The following is a 22769-nucleotide window of genomic DNA, read 5'->3' as shown; positions in this document are numbered from 1 at the left end:
TGAGGCACTATGTGGCTGTATTGATTAAAACTGTTCCATTAGACAGCAGCCTGCATGTCGAGTCTCACATTTCACCTGCAGGACTTACGTTTTCATTCTTTTATTCTTAGCCTTCACTTTTTTGCCACCTGTTTGCCACCTTTTCATGAGTTTGAATACTGCTGTACCTGGTGTGGTGACAGGGTGCCTGGTGAAGGAGACGTTGAAGGCTGGTTCGTCTCTCAGAGGGGACGGATACATCCTTCTGCGGATGAAGAAGCCAGCACCGCAGCAGAACAACACTCCCATCATCAGCAGCACCCTGAGAGAGAAACAACAGACCCAACCTCGTCACCAATCTAGCAGGACTAGAAAGACTTCAGTAAGGAAAGAAAGGAGGATGGAGGGAAAGATCTGGTTTTAGTCTGGGTTTCATCTGGTCTAAATTGTTTAGTATTATCTGCAACACAGCAAGCAGACACAGAGGTACCACCATGACCAGTCACAACAAAGTCACACCCAGTGACATTAAACAGCTTCAGAGATAAATATTTCCCCCCACAGCTGTGAATTCCTCATCCCACAAAAACATGCAGTTCAATAATATCTGTGCTCTCTGTGGGGATGTGCTGACACAAAGCACTTCTCTATCGGTTAAAAATGTGCTCAGTTTCTCATCTCTGGTGCCCTGAACCACGGCTACACTTTCATTCACCTATTGACCAGAGAGATTCATAATGTCACACAGTAATGTCCCCCTCTGCTCAACCTTTTTGTAAGTGCAAGTACTTTACACAGGAAGCACGAAAACACTTATCACTGCTTTAAGAGCGAGTGTGTGTGTGTGTGTGTGTGTGTGACCATTTGCATTCTGTTTATTAACCTGGTTGCAATATCACTGCTTATACTTTAGTTTTGCTTTTGCAGGGATTCGTTTTTCCCTCAGATCTCATGTACTGGCTCACTGGTAACTTGAGCATTGTGGCAGAATAATTATACTTCATTATGTGTACATACATCAAATGAAGTAAACAAACTTGTGGAAGGAACACACACTTATCAAATAATTAATATAATATTAATGTTAAAGAAAAAACAGTATGAGTGAGTCTGTTACACTAGTCAGCATTTTATTTTGGTAGGGTATTGCTGAATCTTATGAAGTCCCTGAAATTCTGAGAGATTATATCATTTGTATCTTGTGCACACAAATTATTGTTGGCACCACCTGTTTTCACCTGTCTCCCACTCAAGATAATATCTACTTTTTGTTGGTGTAAAAATAGTCAAATTTCCAAATAATACTGGAATCAGCCAGTGAAATGATTGTCTTTTACTGTAGGATGTCAACTCCCCTCAGTATGCTAAAAACCAAAACAAAATTCCAGAAAAACTACAGAGAACAGACCTCAGTGATGCATAAATCTTGACTGTGTGAAGTGAACAGCTTTCACAGCTGGCTACACTGAACCGTAACTATGAGAAAGTTTCACAAGTTATTCAGATGAGCAGCTCATTTGCTTGAAAGAGTTGCAGATAGAACCTGACAGTATTTCTCTTACAGATCTATGACTGCGCAACCCACCACCTTATCCCACAGCTCGATTCAGGTGTTTCAACTGAAAAGTTTCATCTTCCATCTTCATTGGATGCTGTCTTCATTCCATCACCACCAGCGTCTAGACCTCTGGGGGATTCTATCTATCTCCTATCTTCACTGGCCTACACTTACTGAAGATGTATCACATCAGCGGGATCTAATCACTTTGCTGTCAACCTTAGTAAGCATTCTTATGCACTCTCTTCTTGATCTCTTCTTGTTGAGCTCTTCAAACAAGTCAAGTCAAATTTATTTATATAGCACATTTCATATGGCAAGTGTAAACTCAATGTGCTTAAAAACAAATAAAGATCATATATAACGAATATATTACATTAACATTACATATATAAAACAAATAAGATAAAACAAAATAAGAAGATGTTACATATATATAAAAACATAAAAACATATTAGACAGTATAAAAAAAATTAGAAGGTGAGAAGGTATTACAATAACAGAGTAGGGTAAGAAGGTATTATTATTATCATTGTTAAAAGAAATAACAATAATAATAATACTGTTTCTAAAAAGAAGGTTTTACCCATTAACCTAACTAAAAGCTTGTGAAAAAAGATATGTTTTAGTCTGCTTTTAAAGGAAGACACTGTTGTAACAGACCTGAGTTCATGTGGTAGAGAATTCCAAAGAGTGGGACCATAATGGCCGAAGGCACCATGAGCTGATTTTATTCTAGGTATGGTGAGGAGGCCTTTATTTGATGATCTCAAGGGTCTGTCTGGCGTGTATTCAGAGAGCATGTCAACAACGTAGGTGGGAGCTAGGCCGTTCATAGCTTTAAAAATGTATTTTAAAATCAATTTTTTGCTTTACTGGGAGCCAGTGAAGAGAAATTAAAACAGGAGTGATGTGTTCACACCTTCTGGTTTTGGTTAATATTCTGGCTGCAGCTTTCTGAATAAGCTGGAGTTTATTAAGTGTTTGCTTTGCCAGTCCAGCAAAGAGTCCATTACAATAGTCTAGTCGACTGGAAATGAATGCGTGAACCAACTTTTCAGAATCAGACTGTGACAGGAAAGATCTAACTTTGGATATATTTCTAAGATGATAAAAAGCAGTTTTAGAGATACTGGAGATGTGCTTCTGAAAGTTAAGATCGGCATCCAAGATCAAACCCAAGTTTTTGACATGATCACAGGGTTTTACTGGTAGGGGAGTTAACAAAGAGTTAATCTGGTGCCTCAAAGCCTTCAGACCTGCTAAAAGAATCTCAGTTTTGTCTTCATTTAACTGCAAGAAATTTTTGGCCATCTAATATTTAACTTCAGTATTGCACTGGATGAGATCATTCACTGGGTTAAGGTGGTTGGCAGAAACAGATATGTATAACTGTGTGTCGTCAGCATAGGACTAATATGATATGTTGTATTGTTGAACAGACACTGACATTGATATTAAGCCCTTCCATGGCCTGAAGAAACAGTCACTGACCCTACATCATTTGAGAAAGAAAGAAAAAAAACAGTCAAGAACCAACATAAGGCTTGGTCACATCTGCATTAAAAAATGCTAAATTTAGTGGATGTGCTTGCTCACACATAGTTAATCAGTGCAAATTCTTTGGAGATCCAGAGCATCTAAAATGAGGAAGAAGCCATTGTAGCGTATTTCTGTGGATGTGTTGGACCATCCAATTTTAATTAACCTTATAATATAATGTAATATAATGTAAACTGCTCCACTAAAGAGGAATGGTCTGCAGACTGTTATGAGACAGACACTGATAGTAATACTAGCTGAAATACTGCATGTCATTTGAATAAAGTATGTAAACTCTTTGTCCCTTTATTGACCAGGCAAACAAGCTCGCTAAACAACAAGCAGTCAGCAAGCTGTTAGTTCAGACGACCAGGCGTATAGTACAAAATGCCAGGAGGTAGAGTAAATGTCACAGTAAAGACAAAAGAAAAAAGAAGCTTAGAGAGCTATTGTGAATGGCACTAGTGTGTCCCAGCTGGCTGTGTCAGCAGTCCATCCCTGCAGGAGAAGAGCAGGCAGCAGCCACAGCTGTAACTCACCAGAAGTACCATAGTCTCTGGATGGACAGGGCTCTCACACAGCAGCGAGTCCCACAGCAGTCCTCATAGGAGCGACATCTGGAACAAAAAGGCATGCAGCAAGGTGTATGGGTCAGCAAAATATACACAGATGCATTACCTGAAACACACAGAGCATTAATATTTTAGAAATGGCGTGGGACTGCACCACTCTTTCATTTTAACTGATTTATTTATCCGTTTATTTTATTGGGAAGTAGCAATTTGTATGAGCAGCCATTTTTCTCACTGTTTCACTCTTGTAAAAGGAGGAAGTAGGAGGACATGACAAGAAGCCATTCTTAAACCCAAAGTTCAGTGACACAGTTTGTATATTTTCAGTTCACACTCATGTTACAGTATTTAGTTACAGTTTAGGTACCTCTGACAGTTAACTATCAGTTTACTGTATGGGTACACTTGGTGTTGGCTACAACTAATGCAATCTAATAGCAACAGTCCTGCAATAAAACCTGCCTTCATGAAGGTTATAATGCTCAGTTTCTGTTGGAACTGTTTTACAGAGGTGTTGATTCAACTTAATGGTCATTTTAAAGTTTGTGGTGCTGTTGAATTATACTGACTTCAATACAGAGAGGTGTTTCTTCTATTTTGTCCACTCTATTTATATCAATGAGGGTAGATTAAAGTTAGAATTGAGAAATAAGTGTAAGTAGACAATGTTATCTTATGTGGTGGTGACTGATATAAATATAACTGCTAGAAGTCTGTTGAGGGGCCGTCAGCTGAGGCTGAACTGAGGGGCTGCCTCGGAGAGTTTTTTTTTAGCTGTAAATCATGCAAAGATATTCCAGCTGAGCCCCAGAAAATAAATATAGACCTGGAAATGTGCATGATATGTCCCCTTAAAATACTTCAGAGTTGAGAAGCTGCTCTCACAGGTGCACACAGTAGTCTGCAAGTACCAAGGAATGGGAACACTGGAAGATCTACTCTTCTGTGCTTTTTGTTAAAAAAAAATATTTTTGCTTAACTGAACTTGTATTTCCATCTATTCATTCGTCTTCATACTACACAGAAACTTCTCTGGAAATCTGTATCAGGAGTTTTATCATTAAGTTCCCTAACTTAATATTTTTGAAAATCAGCTATCTGCCCAAACCAGAAAGAAGATTAGAAATTATGTCAAACCTGAGCACACAGTAGATGTATTTTTATTATAAAAGTAGTTGTGTCAGTAGCTGGGCAGTGCTTGAAGCCATGTTTATTTATGCGCTAATGCACATGCCACCACAGTGGTCGCCCCTTCACAAAATTGTAATTTTCTGGCTCAAGTAACTGAGATTGTGGAAATCTGAAAACCTAAAATTAAAGCTTCACAATATCCCTTTAGAAATGCAACACACTACACATGATACACACTGCAGTTTTTCATTGGTCTATGGGTTAGGGTTAGGGTACAGTGTGAGAGAGTGTAATGTTATGAATGTGATGTGCTCAATACACCTACATTGATAAATAAAGGTTAACAAAACTAAGAGTCTACATCCATGCTAACTCTCTGTGAGGCAGTATGTAGGCACAGCAGTACGTTTAGCTAAATGCTAACATCAACATATTCACAATGACAATGCTAACATGCTGATGTTAAGCAGATAAAGGGCTTTATTTTCATGAACTCAGCAGCACGGAGCAGATAATAGTGTGTTAAAGGCTGTGACAATCATGGCCAATCACATTCAATACTTTCATCCGCTCTAAACACAGCATTCCCCATCATGATGCACTGACAGTTTGTATACTGTGGAGAGTTTTCCTCAGTGGAAACTTTTTGTCTGGGATGTAAGGAGTTTCAAATATGAATACAGTAGCTCAAATATACTGCCAAGAACAGATGATGACTCTTATTAAGTTGAATTCACTTCTCTGGACACACTGATGATGCACCATGTTTTCATATATGCCTTCATAATGAATAACCATCTGCAGTGAAATACCACCATACTGTCAAATATAAAATTTAAGAATTTAAAATGAGGTCTCGTATTTGCATGTTGTAATTTTTTCTGAAATTTTTTTCTGAAAGTTTAACTCCGTTAGATTTGACTGTTCAACCTGCAAAACTAACTGCTGACAACATTATCCCAGTGATGATCCACACATGGATTAGGATTTTTAAAATAACACTTTTTTCTGAGACACACCACTATAAAATGTAACAGTCTTTATCACGTCATGTCGCTCAACACAGCCACTCGTCTACCTGCGTTGTAATTAAAAATGCAGAGCTCCAGGCAACACTTTGGCCAGACTCTTTAAAAGATTATATGTGCAGTCGTTGCCTCCAGTTACTGTTTTGGACAGAGACACCAGGAGTGGATTAATGACTGTGTTTTATCAATGTGTCTTCAACACAGCTGCTGATTTGCATTAAAAACTATACATAATAATTCATCATATCCAACAAGTTTGTTGTGCACATGAGCACTGAGGTTTCTGAGATTATTTTGCAACACTTTGGTGTTGGTTGCACAAAATTTTACGCAGAACTGGCATGCGTAATTGCGACTTGACAATGACATCATCACTTCAATAAGAGAACAGATACCTGCCGCCTTCTGACCAGGCCATCAGTATAGGATACTAGCTGTTGTAGATGATAGATTCTGATAAGAATTGCACATTAATTTTTATTCTGTCTAACGGGTTTTAATCCCATAATCAGAATAAATCATCAGTGACCATAACACACACCAGCATCTTCAATTCAAAATACTGGTGTGTATCAGCGTGCACGACCTAAACTATGTAGAGCATAATGAACCTTTTTCACCACAGACATTTTGATTTGTAATAGTAAAACACAGGTGTTACTAATAACATGAATGATGGCTCTGTTCCATTTAAGTTTCCCAGTGAGCCAGCATGCACAACAACAGGACTGGCTGACATAATTGGAATGCAGCAATCAATAAGTTTATTAATTATACCTGTGCTTTCCCTACTGTGACATGTCAAAATGTCTCCTGTGACAAAAGTCTATTGTAAACAAACACACAACTTAAAACTGCATTATAGTTTCTACAGACATCACATACTCACTGTTGCTCATACATCCTCGCCTTGGCCTTTGATTTGAATTGAGTATTGGCAAAGTCATAGCTTGCTTTTTATTACTGTCAGGCTTTGGCATATCTGATGTTGAAATGTCATGAAATGATGTTGAACTCCAAGGTTCTTAAAGCTGCAAAGCGGGACTTTTTTTCTCCCCCTTCTGGCAGTGAGGGTAATTACAAAAACACTGTTGACACATGCTAATGTCATGGGCTCCGCTGTAGCCTACTCCATCACTACTGTTGCTGCTGTAAAACGGTGGATAAATTGTTTTGAGCGTCACACAACCCCCGCAAAATGACTTGTTTCACAATCAGAATTTGATCCATTCTGTCCGATAACATTTAGAAAGTCTAGAAGAGCCACACGATTCAATTATTTTATCCCCATTCAAGTTAGCAGAGAGCTAACCAGGTGTTAGCCACTTGGCTGGCGGAAGTCTCGCATTATGCATTCATCTAGCCAGCACGGGAATGTCAAGCCCAGCACCAGATTTAAAAGCTTCAGTGTACTGTGAAATACAGACAGATTTATCTGGCGGTGATAGGCTTAATCAGCATTGTGTGAACTTGTTTGGCAAGGGCTTGAATGTAACAGACGTTCATTTATATGTAAAAGTAAAAGATGTTGAAAATGACTGAATGCACTTGTCAGCAGAAATGAGAGGGAAAAACATTGTGGTTTTTGCATGTATATTTGTCTGTCAGGTTTGGAATATAATTACATTAGTAAGATTTAATAGTCACATGAATTAATGCATATTTGTCCGTGGTAATTCATTTTGCAGCAGCACCAGCTGGTTAAGTGGGAGGAGGGGGTGTTCTGTTGCTTACTCTGTTAGAGGAGCAACATTAAGGAGCTGTTAAGTTGCTCTTTAAGTCCTTGTTCTGCTGTGATTGAGGAAAGTTTGAGATTTTTTTGTTTAAGATTAGATTGACAGGAACAGGAATATTCCTTGTCATTCTATTGACAGATAGAGGAACAGGTACATAGACAGATGTGAGAAGATGTTCTCCTTGATCTCTTACTTGTTTCTAAATGGTTTGCCTGATCCAAATCATACACATCCAATGTTCAAAATTTCTCTATAAAAATATGTTGAGGGACCTAAATTCATTAGTAAAATTTACCCTCCTCTTCAGGCAGGCAAAATCATAGTAATATAAATTTACAATATACAGGGAACTGTAGTCTGGAAACTGATTATAACTATAGTATATGGCAACAAATTCAGGTTCAATGTCATATTAAAGAGCACTTTATTAGATAAATTAGTACTAGAAATTTCTGCCCTTTTAGCTTTTAATATTCTTCACGGCCACTTTCTGTCCTTAAAATAATTAATGATCTCTGTTAACTACGTCCATATTAGACAATTCCACTCTTCACGATTTACATCCAGTGACAACATTCAGTGCAGGAAGTACTGATGGGTCCTTTAGGTGGGAAGTAAGTGAGTGGAGGTTCTGGTGTTGGGGTATGTGTAGCACATCTGACTTTTATAAAGAAGACCAGAGTTTGCCACCCAGTCACAGACCTGCAATTAATGTTTGCCTTTTTTATTAACTGTAACTACCATCTTTCCCTAATCGTAACTAGTGTGTAGTTGTCATGCGCAGATATTTTTTTTTTAATTTTTTTAAATGTTGGCATCAGACCAAATCCGTTTAGCAAAATCAACTTGGAGGCAGCAGAACAACCTGGTAATACAAGACTGACATATTATTACTTTATAAAATTGTTTCATTTTAGCTCTGCTTTGGTCCCTGCCAACTCCTGAGAGAACTATCTGGCTCTTTATCTGGCTCTGCTGTTGATGATGAAATGATGTTCAACAGCTAGTCTCTAACTTATTCTGTCTGCTGTTTGGTGCTGGGCAGGTAGTGTACAGTACACTTCACGGAGCCTTTAAGCTGAAAAAAGATGTCTGCTGCTGCAAGAGACAAAAGTGATGAGTGTTGAAACTGAACCAGAACAGTAAAGTTGTGGGCTGTAAAACCAAAACAATGAGATGAAAGGTGCTAAGATGCTCCATAGAGCTGCAGAGTTATAATTCTCTTCTCATAATACTTATGCATTCGATCCACTGTTCTGCTAAATGAAGCATCACTTAAGTTCATGCAGGACATGAAAGTCATACGCTCCAGCTGTAGTTAGCTGACAGCCTACTGATTGAATCAGTGTTTCCAATCAGTCATACACCAGTCATACATACAGCCATTCTCTCAACAAGGCGGTCCATTTAAATATGACTCCTTCCTACACTGATCCCTGCTACCAGTGTTGCCACACCTAAACTGCTGCTGGCAAAGCTTTGCCTCCACCACCCCAGCCTCCACCTTTTTGGTTCAGAGTCATAACATGGTTCAAGGTAGTCTGGAATTCAATGTCTTGCTTTGGGCCCACTCTTGTATACCCAGGGGGGTTTCTGTATTGTGCTCCCTGGTTTGGCTTAGCATGCTGCTTGTCTAATCCAGGGAGCATCTTAGAACTGAGCCGTCAGCGCCAAGGTAAACTGTATTTCCATTTGTTACAATAAATGGTGTAATCTATGATGAGAGTGTTCCTGACTGAAAAATATTAATTAGTGCAGTTTTAAAACACATGTCAAGAGGGGGGAAGAAGTACAGAACTGAAAGAAAAAAGTTTGAAAGTTTTCCTGTCCAGTTGCAGAGAATTACTTCCTGTCTCTGTACTGACAGAGAGGCTCACTATAGTACCCTGACATTTCCTCTGCTTTTAAGAACCACAGGTGTATTGTAATGATGCTATTAATCACATTTTCTGCTTCATAAACAAAACTTTTAAAAGTTTTAAATGGCAAGCCCAGCAGCCTGGAAGCCAAACATTCAGAACAGAGGCCAACTGAGCATTAATAAAACTGAAATAATAGCAAGGTGTGTGTGTGTGATAGATGAGTGTAGATAGTCAGTATGACAGCGTATACTTCACACTCCAAGTCCTGTCTGGCATTTCAACACTAGTACGAGGACGAGCAACTGTTGGATGCCAGTTCCTGCCAAACTCCCTGTCAGCTTGTATACATGAATATTCTTTGAGCTGGAGGTAGGGCAGAATTTTGCTGTTACAATATGAGAAGTCTCTTTATTTAACTCTTGTTAAAACACGTGACAGGATTCATTCCCCAGTGGAATGTGGCAGATAATCTATTTGCATTATGTCTTAATTAATTATACTTAGACTGTAACAGATGACTCATCATTGCCTGTAAACATAATGTGCTGGACCATAATGACCATTAGGAAAAGCAGAACTTGAGAAAATGAGGTTATCCTCAGTTACACACTTGTCTTATGTGAGTCCACTTATCCTTCCCTCTGTCCATCCTCACATTTTGTTTTCATAGAGGCAGATGTACATGACTATGCACACAGTCACACAGAGACGTGAGAGGTTGAGTTGAGAGAATTACTCTTTTCTTAGGAGACTTGGAACAAAGAGGCCAGCGATCCTCCGTGTAAAGCTCCTAAATGTGGCTGCAGGCAGAGAAAAGCAGCACCACGGTGGAGGGAAAGATATGTTAAGAGTCTTACCTTGTGAATTAAGATAAAGCCTTTTCACTAGATTTGGTTTTGGCTTGAGATTTGAAAGGGGCAGGAATATTTCACTTTAACTTTTCAGAGTAACATCTGACCGGTACAATATGCAGGGTTACTCTCAGGGCATCAGTATTAGATATAAAGACAACGACAGGTGAGACTTACCAGCAGTGTTCCATTGTTAGCATACTGTAACTGATATATATATAAAAGCACTTTTGAATATCAAGATATCACAATCTTTATATTATTGAGTAATGTTAAGTAAACCAATAATGTAATTGCAATTGATGGGTATGTTTAAATCATGGTTAAATGTTGATGTTTTATCCTCAGTTGGGTTTCAATAGTAAGCTTTGAGGAAAGTTGGGGATTTAAAGGCACTGCGAGGGAGTGATACAGTATAAAACTAATATGCTGCTGTAAATATTATAGTAATTACAGAAAAATATTGAGTCAAATCAGTTTTTAATTATATTGAAAATTGTCAGCAAGCTTACTGAGTAAATAGCCCACATTGCTTTGAATCATTCAGACTGCTGTGTATCAGCAATCTTACTCCAGTTCCAGCAATTATACACACTCCTTTATAAGATTTAAGACTGCTCAGTACTGCCCAATGATCAGCAGTACATAAGCTCATTATGATTGAGGGCCATTTAGTCCCATTATATTTAAAACACAGCACCTGTACGTAGTAAACTCCAATCTCAAAATGCATTACAGCCTGATGCAGAAGTGTTTTATAGTCTCCTTTCACTCCAACTGCATTTACAACTCAGCCAGAACATTAAGATCAATGCCTTTCCACACAGCAATCACATGCATCATCTGCAGGAAATGCTTCTGTAGTTGATGTTATTTTCTGCATTATTTGTTGCAAAATAAAGCTCTTTAGCATGTATAAGAGATTTTTTAGATTTGAGTCTTTGATTTTACCTTTGCAAACAATGTTTACACTCTGTTGCCAGTTTATTAGATACACCTAACTTGAGCCAAAGCAGTCTAATGTGGGGTGATGTTTCAAATGTTGTTGGAATTTAAATTGCTTTTAAATGTGGCTCCAAGCTTTAGATGCATTGATTTAAGTTTTGAATTGTTTTGCTCTTGACAGTTACCCATTATGTGATACTGAGTCAGATTTAATGCATTCTTTTCATTCCAATATTCATTCGTTCATTCTTTTAAGAAATTGCTGCTTCTTAGATACAGATTTGTTTCATCTGTTTCTTTCATTCGTTTTTTTTTCTTGAGAGATTTGAGGAACCACTTGTGTTTTTCAATTTTGTATTTTTCCATCTTGAGATTTATATGCCGACTGGAATCAGCATAGCATGACGCACAATTTACACATACAGCAGTACAGTATAATCCCTGTTAAACTATTATCAAAATAGACATGTACTGTATGTCTCTGTAATAAACGCTGAGCGGAAAGCTTTTCTTCTCTTTTTCATTGATTTCTATGAAAATGCTGTGGGTTGCTAATTTGAAAAAGAAAGTGAACTCAGAGAAACAGAAATTGAGGGCTGAGAGAAGGGAAAGAAAGTGAAGGAGAGAGCAGGTTTTCCTCCAAGTTGTTTTTCATTAGGTCATCTCTCTTCACTGGCGCTCTCTGTCTCTGTCTCTCTCCTCTATCTCATCACCACTAGAGCTGTGGCCAGCAACTAGAAAGCAAATAAAATGGATGAAAGTTGGAACTATGGGAGAAGCCTGTCATCTGTCTCAATCAGTGAAACACTCTACTTCCCAAAACTGAATGTAAAGCTCCAGTAAGCAGGAGTTTTATTGATAACACTGAATAATAAAACTGAATTTAACTTTGATTAGTGTGAAAGGCTCACACATATTGATGATGGACATTAAATAGCCACATTTTCTGCTAAACAGAGATTTTAGAGTCTTTTAACTATTCCAGCCCACATATGGACTGTATGGTTGAGTCTCACAGCTCTCATTAGCCCCTCCATATAAAACAGCAGTTTACAAGTTTACTGAAAATTCGGACTAAAATTTCACTTGACTTTGTTTTTAAATGCAGATTGTTCTTTTTCTTGAAATGAGAGAGAACAACAATGTTCCTAAATAAAAAAATCACGTTGTTCATGACGTGACGCTACTCAGCCGTGTTGCCAATTTGTCCCAGTGGCCACTCATGGTAATGCAACAAAACAATCTCCTGTGGCCAAAATAGCATTTTCCCCATTTGTAAAACTTTCCCAGAGCCTAGAAAAGCTCTGGGAAAGGAGCATGGGGGTGGGGCAAGAAGGAGGAAACAATACTGAGTATGTGCAGAGGGCTACACAACGCAGAGTCAAACCCAGAAGCTAGAAAACTTTGTGAGTTATGTGCTCAGCGACCATTTTTCATTTGTGAATAGACGTCATCTTTGAGTATGCAGTTTAAAATGTATCCATGGCGTACATCATCACTTCCTGCATGTACCCCTTATTAAATGCATTTTAATGTGACAGCAGTGGTAGGCCATTACTGTAAAACCAGAGTTAATGATGGTGACATTCACTTTTGGCTAACGTGACCAGAACTTTTAGACATTTTCAGCACTTTTTCAAATGTTGAATGGGTGGTGTAGACTTCATTAAATGCTTTATGAAGCTGATCACATAAAGGACTGACTCATTAATAACAAACTTTTAGCTACTGGAGTTAAAATCACACTCCGGACAGCTAAGTTGTTTAGCAGGTCACTTTTAGTTGGTGAGGAAGATGAAGCCATGCACAGAAGAAGTAGCTCACAATGTTCTGTATCCCACTAAGAGACTCTAACCAACAGTGAGCTGATCTACTAACAAGTACTGCGTGTGTATCAAAGCCTGATATATCTTATTTCTCTGTGCTGTAGACCTCCATTGTTGTCCAAAACTATTAAAAACACATGAATGAGCCACACTGTTGCACTGGCTGACATGTTCCTTCATCACCATGAACACACACACTGTAGTTTATTCTGACTCCATCCCACACATTGTCCTGAAATACTCACTAGGGCACCAAATGTGGATTATTCCGCCGCTGAAAATAGTCTCCAACAAGTGCACTATTTCTTCCTGTTTAAGTAACGTTTGCTAAAAACTACAGTGACTTTTTTAAAATATGAAACTATATATCTGTGACCAGTCTTTAAAGATTTACATCTTCAGGTTATAGTCATATCCATGCTATGAAAAGCTTATTTATGCATGCTTGTTTGTGTACACTTTGTGTGACAAATTTAAAAATTGCTGCTCTTACAAGTCTGCCAGGCTGATGGTGACATTATGGAGCCAGATTGAGGGGAATGAGGAGCACTTTGCCATCTATTCCAAACATCCTTTTTTCTCTGCAGTGGAGTTTGGATAACAGCTGGGAGAATGAAATATTGTGGTACTTACATGAAGTAGATGGGGTATCCACCCTCAAAATACCAGCAGTACTTTTTGGCTTCTACACACTGTAAAAGAGGAAGACAGAACAAGGTCATTATTAAAAAAACAACACTCACCAACAGCATTTTTAGTCATTTCATTTTTTCATTTCATCTTAAACTAGTAACTGAGAGCTCAACTTGTCCAAACCATAATTGTCACTTATTTTTAACTAATTCTCCTCACAGCAGCTTCAGTGCTCCATCAGTGTCCACAGGATGCGTTCAGGCACAGTATGGAGCGTAGGTCACCCGTGTTTTGGCCATGCACAAAATACATAGTCCAATACATAATCACTCTTTTAGAGTTAATCATCAATAAAAATGTTTCGTTCTCTCCGTTTAACCTAATAAATAAAAAACTCCACTAAATCAAAATTCTGAAGACTCGTCGCATGCTTTTCCTCCACGAAGGAAATCAACTAATGACAAGTGAAAATGAGTCAAAGGTCTCTCCTGACATCTACCGACATCTTAACCGCAGAAACAGATAGTGGACTGAATCATCTGTAAAGCCACAGATGATATAAAACGCTGAAAGATGCTAATTGTCAGAAAATCATTTTGACTGCTATGAGCCTGACAGGAGTGTGTGACTGATAGACAAGCTACACAGATGTGGAAGTATTTCACTTTTATGAGAAAAAAGGCGTCATGGATGAGGATTCTCTTCTCCTTGGATTAATAGTATCTCTAGGAATCTTTCCAAACAGGATGAGTTTGAAAGTCTGTTGTATCTTCAAAAAGTCTTTTTCCAAAAACAGCTGTTAGAAAAGGGGGCGGTTTCTATATTTGGGTCAATACGGTAACATGAAAATGTTATTATTTTAACAGCATCTTTTCCACACTGCCTTTCTTTTTCTTGTCATGGTGGCAGCAATGTGCTACCAAGATACAAGTGAAACATCTCATCCGTGTCACCTGCATGGCTAACAGACACAGTATGGACACCTACATGGGTCAACAACATTTTCACTGCAAGTGTTGAGCTTTTGAGGAAAATCACATGATGACAAGGAGTGCTTGCAAACTTAATATATATAAGACTCAAAAATCACAATAAAATTAGATTTCAATGAACACTTTCAGTCTGAATTCATCTCCATTATCAAAGCCAACAGGTTTCCGTCAGTCGATCCCTGCCAGGCATAAATCATCATATTCTTTCATATGAGAATATTCTTATTGTTTAATCTGATACCAATCTTATTCCTTCTACACTCAGCAAGAGCCCCCTGCTTCCTATGAGTATGAATGAAGCCTCCCTTTTCCATTACTAGCTTCACTTCAGAATGCACAGAGTGCCGACACCAGCCGGCTGGAGAGCGCCTTTAATTAACTGTCTTTGAAATGATCTCCTTCTGTGAAAATACAGCCTGCTTTGTAGTGGCGTATAGAGGATTTTGGGCTTTATCATTCTGCGCCCTGCAAAGAAGCGTTATGAGAGAGGCTGAGGATGTTGAGAAGAAAGAGAGAAAGAGAGAGGGAAGGTGAGATAGGAGAGAAAAGGAGCCAGCTGAAGGCGGAGGAGAGAGGAGAGAGAGCGTGCTAAATGAAGTGAATCGTGCTGCAGGGACATGCCTTGCCTCAGGGTGACAGGCAGCATATACAGCATCACCTTCCATTAATGTGGAAACAACTTCTTAAAGATAAGTTGAACAAGAGGTTCAATGCCAAATGAAAACATGCAGTCTTAGGATATGGTTATGAAATTAATATGACATTCACTCATATCACAGGACTGTTACGCTCTGAACTCTATTAACTCCTGGTGGTGATAAAAGCAAACATTCAGAACTTTGGAAATTAAAAGTAGCAGTTCTTGTTAGTGACTTTGGTGTTTCATCTGCAGGAACAACAGCGTCTCAGTTATGCCAGTTGTTCTCTATTACACCAACAAGCCCCCCCCCCCCTCCCCTCCCGTCTGCATTTTTATGACACAACACACATTTTACTACTGTGGTGTGCTTGAGGATAGGATTTACATACTGTGTGTTGCAGGGTTTTTATCAGTCATATCAGATTTTTCTCAAGGTTGTGTTGCTTAGGCTGGTGCAGTGCATCTGAACCAAGTAACTCCAGTATAGAAAGCAGGATGCCAGCTTCATCTTAATTGTGTCCTACATTTAAAAGGGTGATCTGTCTCATCCCATGTTTGGCAATGTGTTCAGTAATTACTAAATGGATATTAAATTCAAATGTTTTCTATCAGAATTTTGAGGCCAATGCCAGTTTTATGCTGAAAATGATAAGAACAAGAGTAACAAGTGTCATTAAAAGGCTGGTTCTATAACTGGTTTAACCCTTAAACTATTAGAAACGATTGTGGGGGGAAAGAAACAGGAAGAGAGTTCAAACCAGACTTCAGTTTGAAGGTCATCTGCTGTTTGGAGTCTGAGACGGCTAGCAGATGCCCACATTCTCCAAGTGAAAGTTATAAGTGGTGTAACCGTTGCTAGTTTTATTTTGACATTTTTCATATGTATTAAATAATTTACATATAAAAATACTCTGCTTTGAATAATAATTTGTGTGTATGGTTTTCCCACCAAAAACTGCAATTACCTACTCCGAAATTGTTAAAATTACATCTACTCCTTCTCCCTTATTGAAAAATTCAGAAACTATGAATATGTAAGTGTTTTTCATTTTAAAAGTTGAACTGTTAGACACAAGATGTCTCCTACTTCACTGTAAAGTCCATTCTCAATGTATGTGCACATCACACTTCTATAAGTTGTATACTGGACCACAAGTGGTTCCAAACTAGTTGTGATGTCACAAAATCCTGCTTGTAGGTACATGCCTTCAACTTAGATTCAAGGTGAGCACAGAGAAACTTTCCTCCTTCAGCAGATACATGTGAAAACAAACTCTGCACAGACATCGTTCTGCACAGAGAAGAGAACAACATCCAACTGAAAGAAGAAGAACAACACATTTTTGACTGGAGGGTGACTTTAAAGATATCTGGTCTGAAATGCAGGTCATCTTCATGCATCTGTGTCCTATTTTCAAAACTACAGTAATACAATGATACTACAAATGCAAGGTCAAAAGAGAGTGTCATATTTGTCACTAATAAGATTGGAGGTGGATCAGGGGCGGATGTACATGTGGGGGCTGCTGCCCCAACGCCCCACCCCTATCACAGACATATATCTATGTATGTGTCAACCAGTAAGTAACAAGAAATTGCGTGTGTAAGAAGCATTTGATATCATTTAAGAGCAATTACATAGTTTGTCCACCAGAGAGCACTGACAAGTTTATTTGTACACTGTAAAATGTGCTGCTCAGTATCTTGGTCACAATTATACAATAATATAATTTAAAGGATCCCAAAGATTTTTGATAATGTTATATGTTCATGTTGAAAACATATCTGCAAATATATTTTTAACACTCAAATACTGATATCAACCTTTAAATCCAGTATTTAAAGGCCCTTTTTAAAAGTCTTCTTTATATTTCCTGGTTTTATTACCCAGCAGCACCCAAGAGCGAAAATCTTCTCCCAGAGGGATACAACAAAATCCAACTCCATCTCTGACACTGTGTGAAGAGCAGAGCTGGGGCTTGGCATGGCAGGTCGAGTTGTTTTGGTGGCTCACAACATGGCAACACAATAGGTTATTTGTTATGCTGCTGGTGGAGGATGGGACCATACTGTGACACAGAAATGGCAGGAACACACACACACACACACACACACACACACACACACACACACACACAGTGAGAGAGACAGGGAGAAAGATGGCAGGGGAGATGTTAAAATAGAGCTTGCAGCAGAGAAAAGCATCACATCCCCTCTCACTGAGACAATGTACTTCCACTCTATTTGTCCAGACTGTGTTCCGCTATTAATGTGGTCACTGGTGGGAAATCTTACACACACCCAGGAAGCACAAAATCAAATCCTCACAGGATCATCATCTAGGGAAAAATGAGTGAGAATCATCATTTGTCTCTCTTTTAAAGCATCACAGGGCAGCTGAATGGATGGCCCTGGTTTTAAATGATGGCCCTTAGTGATGCTTGAGTATGAAAGTTGTGTTAAGAAAGAAAGAAAGAAAGAAAGACTGTGATGCCTGACCAGAGAGCAGCACAAGAGTAAAGGTTATGGGATGATTTAAAGGGTTCATCCTCAGGAGCACTGATTTAATGGCACTGTCTGTGACATTACAAGATTATTTTGTGTACATAGCTGACATTGTGGCTTGAGAGACAACAATAAGACAACAATAAAATCAGGATTCGTCCTCTAGGGACCATGGATATCCACAGGAAATTTAATGGAGTTCAGCAGTTGACATCAGAGCGTAACCAGGGTAATTAGATTCAAAAAGATGCATCCTCTAGAGACTATGAATGTAATGTTTAACATCAGCCAGAGATATTAAATAAGCAAAAGGCTTGAGAGGAGAGGACAAACCATCAACTTCATGCAAGTACCATCCATTTATCTGCCCTCCTCTCCGCATCCATGTATCCACTTCTCAAGCTGCAGTCAAATGCTGTTGCTGGCTTCTACTGCTACTGAACCAGATCCTGTGAGCAGCTCTGGCTCTGATATGAACACTCTTGATCCTCTCTCACAATCATCCTCTGAATCTAATAGCTTTTGGCTTCCCATCTCACAGTATCCGGGCCAATATTAGCCTTTCTATGACTCTGTCAACAATGTCACCTCTGACATGATGGAGTGTAGGCAAGATAAAATGAGGACAGTTTCATTTGCATGTACACTACATGCAAAAAGACAGGAGAAAACTGCAATACCTTCAATAATATTAAAATTACACACATTACATTACTAAACAATACATTTCTGATACAGGAATACAAAAAATAGCTAGAATAAACAAGTTTTAATTTCACAATTCTTGACTTTGTTGGTATCCCTTTACATTAGTTTGGACCTAATTGTTATCCTGTCCCCAACACTCTGCCAGCAATGGTCACCGTCCAGCTCTGTTCATTGTCTTTCTCTAATTAGAGCTCAGTGGAAGCGCTGACAGCGGAGGAAAATGTCCCTCTGTGCTCCCGCGGGACAAAAATGACCGTTATGCAACCAGAGATTGTGTTTTCCTGCTTTAAAAGCAGCTCAGATGGGTTTTGGCTAGAGGACATTCAGGGGGGGATGAATAGTTCAAATGGCTCTACACCGCACATTAAACCTTTAGATGCAGGAGTGTGTGTGGTGATCAGAGTGTGTTTTGCCTTTGTAGTTGCAGGATGCTGTAGATGAGATTCTGAAAGGAGACTGGTCAATAATAAAGCTCCCTGTGAAAAGTCAGATGTTACTGAATACTGCTTTGCTCCAATGCTAGCTCGCAGTGTATTAATATTGTTTTCAAAAAGACAGATCTTTTCTACTGGGGCATTTTGCTCATATTGGCATTCATACATTTTGTTATATCCTGGATTTCCAGGTAATTACTCTCTGATTTTGGTCTAAATTGTCCCACCCTGACAACTGTTCCAACTGACAACTGTAATCTCTCTGATCATGAAAATGGTCAAAAAGAGATTTTGAATTTTGATACATTTGAATCAATATCTGTCTTTAAATTCCCCACGCAGTCATATTTGTCTTCCTTCATTTCTTCACAATCTCCTCTTGTGTTTGAATGTAGCATTCAGTTTCATCTCTTCCAGTTCTCTATACTTCCCTTTCTCCCATCCATCCATCCATCCATCCAGCTCTCCCTGTCCTTCCTGTCTTATTGATCGCTGCTGACCACACAGACGCCTCAGCCATTAGTGAGCAGCAACAGGCTAACAGGGAACGTGTGTTTCTTTCTTCAGTCTTTGTAAGAGGCTTACTATCTATATTGTTGAGGAAGGTTATTTTTCAGAGCTTGATTTCTCATAAATTGCGTTGTTAAAAAAGGATGTGATTTTTAATAAGGTTTTCTCACCTCTCAGAACCTGTAAATCAACTATTTTGATCATCGATTAATCGCTCTTCCAGCATCAAAAGTTAAAGGATTTGCTGACTATTGCTGTTTTTCTAACTAATCAATTACTCAAGGAAATAATTGACAGATGAATTGATAACGTGAATAATCGCTAGTTGCAGCCCTAGCTGTAAGTATCACACACACACACACACAATAGCATCATACCCCTCCACCAAAGAGTATACACACACAAGAAGCATGTGTTGGTGTTGGTGTACCAAAGAGAATACACATACAAAAAAATATGTCAGTGTTGTGGTTGTCTGCCAGACACTCATAAATTGACTTTTATTCATTTTTAAGCCACTTTTGTATGATAAACTTTTTAAATCTTGATTGTTTTTAACTGTCTTTTAACCGGATGAAGGATTTTAGTCATCAGATATCTGGATCTTTAGTTATCAGAGAAACAAGCTAAGCGAACATTAGTGTTTACCTCATTATATGACACGTTGGCCACTTTAAACATCAACATCTGACATTGTAACATTATATGTATATATGACTGAAACTAAGTAAAAGCATAATAGGTCCCCTTTAAAGATGAATTAACGTTTTATTTACCAGCAACATGTCACACACCATCATCACAGCCACCAACAGGCTCAGACAGTAGCCTGAACAAGGGCCACATTCAGACCATTCCAGGTCTGCTCAAGATGGGACAGATGGTGAGCTGGTCCAGCCCAAAATAGCCTATATATATATATATATAGCACAGACTTTCCACACCTGGACATGTTCAGCTGTTTACACACAGTTTACCTGAAACCAGGTGATTTTTCCTTTTATTAAGGAAAAGTCTGACATGAATGTTTTATTGAAAATCATCTGAGGTGTGGCTCTGCTGTTAATACTGCTGCTGTTTTTGTTTATATTTAGTTTAACCTCTTTAACATTATCTGACACACTGACATGAATGCTGCTGTGTGTTTCAATCTGTATGGAAAAATATAAATAAATATTATTCATCTATATATGATGAAATAATTAGAGCAGAGTGAAAAAACTGTACACCTGTCGAATGCTACAAATCAATATCAGTAAAGTGCTTTCTGATTACACCAAAAAAAGATCATATTTGGGAAATTGCAGTATTATAGGTGAAAAACAGAGTAGGAAAATACTTTGTGGTACCCACCACTGACTAATGTTTTATCAGTATTTTACTTTGAGTTGACTTCAATGAACTTAAAAGTTCATCATGTAGTTAGAAAACAACAAACTATGTTCATGTTTTATATGAACAATGTTTTATTATGAACATATAATTGAATTTTCCATAAAGTAATGTTTGTGTATGCTGTCAATTATAGTTCTTACACAGAGAGAAAATTGGAATAAGCCAAAATAGGAATTGGAAGGTCAGACTTATAAAAACAGAAACAGAAATCGGAAACGGCCAAGAAAATTGCATTCAGTGCATCTCTAATTCACTGATATCCTTTTTATATTCAGGAAGCTGCTGCAATTTTTTTCTTCACTGTTTAATGTTAATGTTTAAATGGGATTAAAAGAAAATCAAATCATACCATACAACAGCAGAATATCATGATACAGGCTATTTGTTGTCATTCAATTTCAAAGCCTCTATTGAATATAGAAGAGAGGAGACAATAGCAGAGAAGCAACCTTGATTATATGGCTGTGCGATAACGCAATCACATTCTAATTATAGGCACAGAAACAACATCCTTGCAAGCCTGGAAATGGACTGTTTATTAACCAGATGACTGCACACACAGCAAGGCTGCTCTTGCACAATGAGGGATACGGTGGCCTGGACAGGTCAAATCAAGATCAGAGTGTCTCTTTGTTGTGTTAGAAAAGAGGAGTAAACAAGAGCATAAAGGAGGCTGTGGAACATTTAGAGTGTGTCACCAGGATGGGACAGATGGTGCAGAGGTTAATTCATGGAGCTAGTGCAGGTTGTACATGACAACATTTTGAGAAGATAGGAACACCAGGGAGAAGGAATTATAATAAGCTCCAGCTGCTTCTGCTTCAACTCAATGTTTTACTGTAAATCCAGGAGAGCAGGAGGTTACCTTCAGGGACATTCTGGCTCCTGATTTTGATTTAGTTTGTCTTTTGATGAAAATGTATATTAATTTTGTCAAATTTTAGTGATTCAATTTTTGTTTAGACTTTAGTCAACACATGAATGTCGCTGACGAAAACTAGACTAACATGTCTTTAGTTTTATTTAAGTCCAATTTTTGTGTTAAGCATTTTGAAGCTGTAGCATCTTGGTTTTATACAGGTGTTGCAGTAAGACAACAGACTGACTCTCCTCAGTAAACTCTGCACTCTCCACTGCAGAGCAGCTGATCATTCACTCACCTGTTCATTAAATGCTGTTACTGCCTGTGTTTAGCTTAAGGGGAGAAGCCAAACTGGTACAACTTTACTGAACACCGAGAGGAAGATTTCAGCTGGTTGACTGCCAACATTATTCCTGGAAGTGACTCACTCCTTCTGATAGCAACAGAAAAGATATCTTACAGAAAGTAACGTTACATCCACATCTCTACAAATACAGATATAAACAAAAATAGTGAGGTCTGTGAGTACACCTACTCTTGTTAGATTTTAGAAGACAAGATCACTGCTGTGGAGTGTATTTGCATGACAACTTGAGAGCATCACTAAGGTGACCCAGCTTGTTTTTCATGATCACAACAATGTTCGAAAACAAACCATTTTTGTTTAAGATCATTTTTTCAGGACAAAACTAAATAAGTAACCATTGAAAATGAAAGCTATGACAAAATGTTTTACTAAATGATAAATGTTCAATACAGATGATTTAACTACTTCCTGTTTTAATGCAAAGTCTTATCCAATGAGCTGCAGCATCTGCGGAACCACACACCGTAGCTTCTGATTAGTAAAACAGTCGCCTCCAGCAGCCAATAATATCACTCGTCCAGAAGCTGATTTAGCTGTTTTACCTGTTGCACTATTGTTAATAAGAAGCATCTTCTTTCACTAATGTCTGTCAGTAATGTTATCCTACGTTGCAGCTGATTTATGGACTAAATTAATTTACAATCCACTGAGAATTAAACAAGAAGCAGCAACAAAGCAGCTGGACAAGCTGT

The 22769-nt window shown here is 38.3% G+C and overlaps 1 protein-coding gene across 1 annotated transcript in view; it reads right to left on the bottom strand.

Annotated features, from left to right (window-relative positions):
• vopp1 (VOPP1 WW domain binding protein) overlaps window positions 1-22769 on the bottom strand; it is a 46512-nt gene that overhangs the window by 5290 nt on the left and 18453 nt on the right. Inside the window, exons 2-4 of the mRNA XM_044339759.1 lie at window positions 13665-13723; window positions 3620-3697; window positions 168-301 (exon numbers count right to left, since the gene is read on the bottom strand). Of these exons, the coding sequence (XP_044195694.1) occupies window positions 168-301; window positions 3620-3697; window positions 13665-13723 (271 nt within the window). The remainder of the gene's footprint in view (window positions 1-167; window positions 302-3619; window positions 3698-13664; window positions 13724-22769) is intronic.

This window comes from Thunnus albacares, chromosome 21 (genome assembly GCF_914725855.1).
Source record: "Thunnus albacares chromosome 21, fThuAlb1.1, whole genome shotgun sequence".
NCBI lineage: Eukaryota > Metazoa > Chordata > Actinopteri > Scombriformes > Scombridae > Thunnus > Thunnus albacares.
Note: the sequence above shows the minus strand (reverse complement) of the source record. Positions and strands in the feature narration are given on the sequence as shown.